The sequence below is a fragment of the Haliaeetus leucocephalus genome, unplaced genomic scaffold (assembly GCF_000737465.1).
Source record: "Haliaeetus leucocephalus isolate CR32 unplaced genomic scaffold, Haliaeetus_leucocephalus-4.0 Scaffold307, whole genome shotgun sequence".
Lineage (NCBI taxonomy): Eukaryota > Metazoa > Chordata > Aves > Accipitriformes > Accipitridae > Haliaeetus > Haliaeetus leucocephalus.
Window position 1 is genome coordinate 59136 of NW_010972743.1, and position 4470 is coordinate 63605.

Here is a 4470-nt window from a genome sequence, read left to right on the forward strand (position 1 = left end):
CCCCCCACCCCCAGGGCTTTTCTGCCATGGGCTCGGGCCCCATCGACCCCAAGGAGCTCCTCAAGGGCTTGGACTGCTTCCTGGGCCGCGATGGCGAGGTCAAGAGCATGGAGGGCATCACCAAAATCTTCAAGTGAGTCCCCCAAAATGTCCCCACGTGTCCCTCCCCCAGTGTCACCATGACATGGGGGGGGGTGTCTGACGCCTTATTTCTCATTAAATAGTTTAATGAAGGACTCGCAGAAGATGGTGAGTCGCTGCATCTACCTGAATATCTTGCTGCAGACGCGGGCGCAGGACATCCTGGCTAAGTAAGAGCAGTGGGGGGGGGTCTGGGGGGGTTCAGGGGGAGCAGGAATTGGGGGGTTTACCCCGTTCTGGCTGGATCCTGACAGGTTTTCCCTCTTTTTTCCCTAGATTTATCCGGATTGGGGGTTACAAGCTGCTCAACACATGGCTCACCAGTTCCAAAGCCTCCAACAACGTACCCTTCCTGCAGCAGATCCTTCTCACACTGCAGCACCTGCCCCTCACCGTCGACCACCTCAAACAGGTCGGGGTGGCCTCCGTGTCATAGCCCCCCCCCCAGTGGCTTTTGTCACCCCCCAGGGTTGCTTTTGTGTCCCCCAGGGTGAATTTTGTCTCTCCTGGGTGGCTTTTGGGTCCCCCAGTTGGCTTTTGGGTCCCCCAGTTGGCTTTTGTCGTCCGTCCCGTGTCCCGTCCCCCCCCTCCCCGCCAAGATGGCTTTTATGTCCCTGGGGTGGTTTTTGTGTAATCCCGCACGCTGCCACTCAGCTCATGTCTCTATCCCTTCCAGAACAATACAGCCAAGCTGGTGAAGCAGCTCAGCAAGTCAAGCGACGATGAAGGTGAACGCTCTCCTGCATGCCCCCAAAACCCCCTGAATCCCACCCCCCAAATTCCTCCTTTAACCCCTTCTTGCCCCACAGAGCTGCGCCGCCTTGCCTCCATCCTCGTCAGTGACTGGATGGGTGTCATCCGCTCCCAGAGCAGCGCCCAGCCGACTGGTGAGCCCCGCTCTGTGCCCCCTGTTCTTCCCCCTCCTCAATCCAACACTGCTGTCTTACCATTTTCCCATCTTTTTTCCCCCAGAACGGGATAAAAAGAAGCGGAAAGAGGAAAACAAAAGCAGGACACCTGTCCAAGAGAAAACCCAAGAAGTCAAAACTGAGATTAAAGCCGAGGAGATGCCAGAGAAGAAGCGGGAGAAACCCAAATCCCTGCGCACTACCGCTCCCAGCCATGCCAAATTCCGCTCCACTGGTAATTCCCCCTCCGTCCCATGGGGCGACGGCAGGTTTTGGGGCTGTTTAGGGGGAATTTGAGGGGCTGTGCTCTATTGTGGGATGCTGCAAGGGGATGCACTAATGATGTTCCCCACTCTGCTCCGAACAGGGCTGGAAATGGAGACACCTTCGTTAGCGCCCGTGAAGAAAATGAACTCTTCTTCAACCACTGATAAATACAATCTGAAACCGATGCCCATAAAGAGGCAAAAGTGAGTCTGGGGCTGCTCTTGAGGGGCTCGGATTGTTTTTGGGGGGCTTGGAGGCTGCTTTTGAGTGTCTTGGGGCTGATTTGGGGGGGCTGTTGGGCTGTTTTGGGGGTCCTTCCTGGCATCTGACCTGCTTTTCCCCCCTTTGCTGCAGCATCTCCTCCCTTCCTGGAGATGTTCCTCTTGCAGAGAAGAAATACAAACCCCTGAACACGGCGCCCAATGCCACCAAGGAGATCAAAGTCAAGATCATCCCACCCCAGCGTGAGTAGGAGGGGACACCTGGGGGTCTTTTAGGTGCCTTTTTGGGGACCCTTGGCTGCCTTTTTGGGGACAATTAGGGGGTTTTGGGTGACACCTCTCCTCCTTCTTGCAGCTATGGAAGGACTTGGCTTCCTCGATGCGCTCAACTCCGCTCCCATCCCCGGCATTAAGATTAAGAAGAAGAAGAAGGTGTTGTCCCCCACGGCGGCCAAGGTGAGGAGGAGTCTCCCTGGATATCGACATCCTCTCCCCGAATATTGGGCTCCCCTCCTTGTCTAGAGACCCTCCCCCCAATAATAACCACCCTCTTCTCTCCCCCCCTCCAGCCCAGCCCCTTCGAGGGGAAGCCAGCTCCTGAAACAAGCTCCACCAAACCTTCTTCCCCGGAGCCCACTGCCTCTTCGGAGCCGATGGAGACGGATCGACCTGGCACGCCAGTACCGGCTGTGGAAGTGCCAGAACCGATGGAGACTTGTAAGTTGGGGTAACCAGGAGGGGGAAAAGCACGGGTGTGTGGGGGTTAAGGTGGGTGCTGAACCCCCTCCGGTTCCTCCCACAGGCTCGGCGGAGGTGAGCGGTGACACCAAAGCCATGGAAAACGCGTCGGAAAGCAGCCAGCTCACTAAAAAAGGTCGGAAAAAGAAAACAGTGAGTTGGCCGGAGGAAAGCAAACTCCGTGAATACTTCTACTTCGAACTGGACGAGACTGAACGAGGTGAGCCCTGTTTCTTCCTTGTGTGTCCCCCATTCCCTCCTTGGTGTCCCCAAACTTTTGGGGGTGACATTGTTGTCCCCCTCCCTCCCGGCAGTCAATGTCAACAAGATCAAGGATTTTGGGGAAGCGGCCAAGCGGGAGATGCTGATGGATCGCCATGCCTTTGAGACGGCCAGGCGCCTCAGCCACGACGCCATGGAGGAGAAGGTGCCCTGGGTTTATCCCAAACTTCTCGATCTCCCCGCTCCCCTCGTGGTGCCAGGCAGCGGCAGCCGGGAACGCTTCACTCAGGCTGAGAGAGAGAAGGGCATCTTGCAGGAGATTTTTCTGTCCAAGGAGAGGTGAGTAGATCCCTTGGGATTCTCTATTCCCGCCTTTGATACCAGACTCAGAACTGTGGATTCCCTCTCTCCTTGCAACGGGGTGCCAAATCCCACCCCCTCCTCTTCAGGTCTCCTTGGGGAGTGGATCGCCCCGGGGATCCGTTGGATCAGGGCTGCAGGGGATCCCCAGCACCCTGTGGGATCAAGGGGGGGTTGATTTTCCCTGGTGTGAGGATCAGCAGAGACATCCTGGATGGAGATGGCATGTGGGCTGTGGGAGGGTGATGGAGCTGGGATTATCCCAGAGAATCTGGAGCCTGGGGGGAGCCCAGATCCTCTCAATCCACCCAGTGGGCTCGGGGGATTCCTGGGGATCGGGCACGTGCAAGGCATCTTCATGGTGCGGCCCCAGGGATCCTTGTGCTAGTGGCTGTGGGATGTACCTGGAGCTCAGATCCTTGGGATCCATCAGGATCCAGAGCCAGGCATCCCCAGGATCCCTGTGGATCTCATGGAGGGGGTTGTGGGAGCCCTGGCCCCCCAGGATCAATAGGGTTGGAAGCTCAATCGTCTCTGTTGTGAGGATCTATAGAGATACAGGGGCTAGGCAGAGACTGTGCTGTAGTCTGGGTCCTCCTGGGATCTCTGTAGATCCGGAGCCTGGGGGGAGGTTGCTGGAGCCCAGATCCTCTGGGATCTTCAGGGATCTGAAAGGTGGAGCTGACCGCTGGGCCCCAAGTCTTCTGGGATCACTGAGGATTTAGAGCCTTGGTGGGAGGTTTTCAGGTCCCAGATCTGAGGATCCTGAGCCCAGGGGGAGGTTGTTGGAGCCCAGATCCCCAAGGATCCAGAGCTGGAGTGGGGGAGAAGTTTTCAGGTCCCAGATCCCCTGGGATCCCTGAGGATTCAGAGCCAAGGTAGAGGTTTCAAGGGCTCAGCTCCCCACGGATCCAAATCCGAGTGAGGGGAGCAGATTGCTGTAAGCCTGAATCTCCCGGGATCCCCAAGGATCTAGTGCCTGGAGGAGCCTTTTGGAGCCTGGAGGATCCCTGAGGATGCCAAGTCTTTTGGGGGACAACGACAAGATCCCTGTGGATCCAAAGTCTTTGGTGTACACCCAGGATTTGAGAATCTAGAGTTGGGGGGGGGGGGAGGCTGCTGGGTATCCAGATCCTCGAGGATCCCACTTGGAGCGGGACGATAGCACCAGATCCCAGGGATCCACCAACCTCTGACGCCCTCCCCTTTCCCCTTTTCCTTCCCCTCCCTCACCAACAGCGTCCCCGACAGCCCTCACGAACCCGATCCGGAATCCTATGAACCGCTGCCGCCCAAACTGATCCCCTTGGACGAGGTAAGCGCCGCCGTAGCTTCCCCCCCTCCCCGTACCCCCCCTCCAACCCCTCGCCCCTCACCCCTCTCTCTCCCCTCGCCAGGACTGCTCCACCGAGGAAGTTGTTTATCCTGAAGGATTGGAAGCCGGCGCTGCTTCACCTTCCCCGGATGCCGCTGGCAGTGGTGCCAAACTCCCGCCGGTGTTGGCCAACCTGATGGGGAGCGTGGGGGCCGGTAAAACCCCCCAGGGACCGGCGCCCACCGCCCCCATCAACATGCAGGAGATCCTCACATCCATCATGGTAACCCCCCCCCCC

At 57.9% G+C, this 4470-nt stretch overlaps 1 protein-coding gene across 1 annotated transcript in view; it reads left to right on the forward strand.

Annotated features, from left to right (window-relative positions):
• The window catches only part of PPP1R10 (protein phosphatase 1, regulatory subunit 10), a 10235-nt gene that overhangs the window by 2830 nt on the left and 2935 nt on the right, over nt 1-4470 (forward strand). The window contains exons 2-15 of the mRNA XM_010571159.1: nt 15-133; nt 225-311; nt 418-553; nt 818-869; nt 951-1028; nt 1114-1284; nt 1417-1519; nt 1671-1780; nt 1893-1993; nt 2107-2254; nt 2340-2495; nt 2590-2836; nt 4097-4172; nt 4255-4455. Of these exons, the coding sequence (XP_010569461.1) occupies nt 27-133; nt 225-311; nt 418-553; nt 818-869; nt 951-1028; nt 1114-1284; nt 1417-1519; nt 1671-1780; nt 1893-1993; nt 2107-2254; nt 2340-2495; nt 2590-2836; nt 4097-4172; nt 4255-4455 (1773 nt within the window). The 5' untranslated portion in view covers nt 15-26. The remainder of the gene's footprint in view (nt 1-14; nt 134-224; nt 312-417; nt 554-817; nt 870-950; nt 1029-1113; nt 1285-1416; nt 1520-1670; nt 1781-1892; nt 1994-2106; nt 2255-2339; nt 2496-2589; nt 2837-4096; nt 4173-4254; nt 4456-4470) is intronic.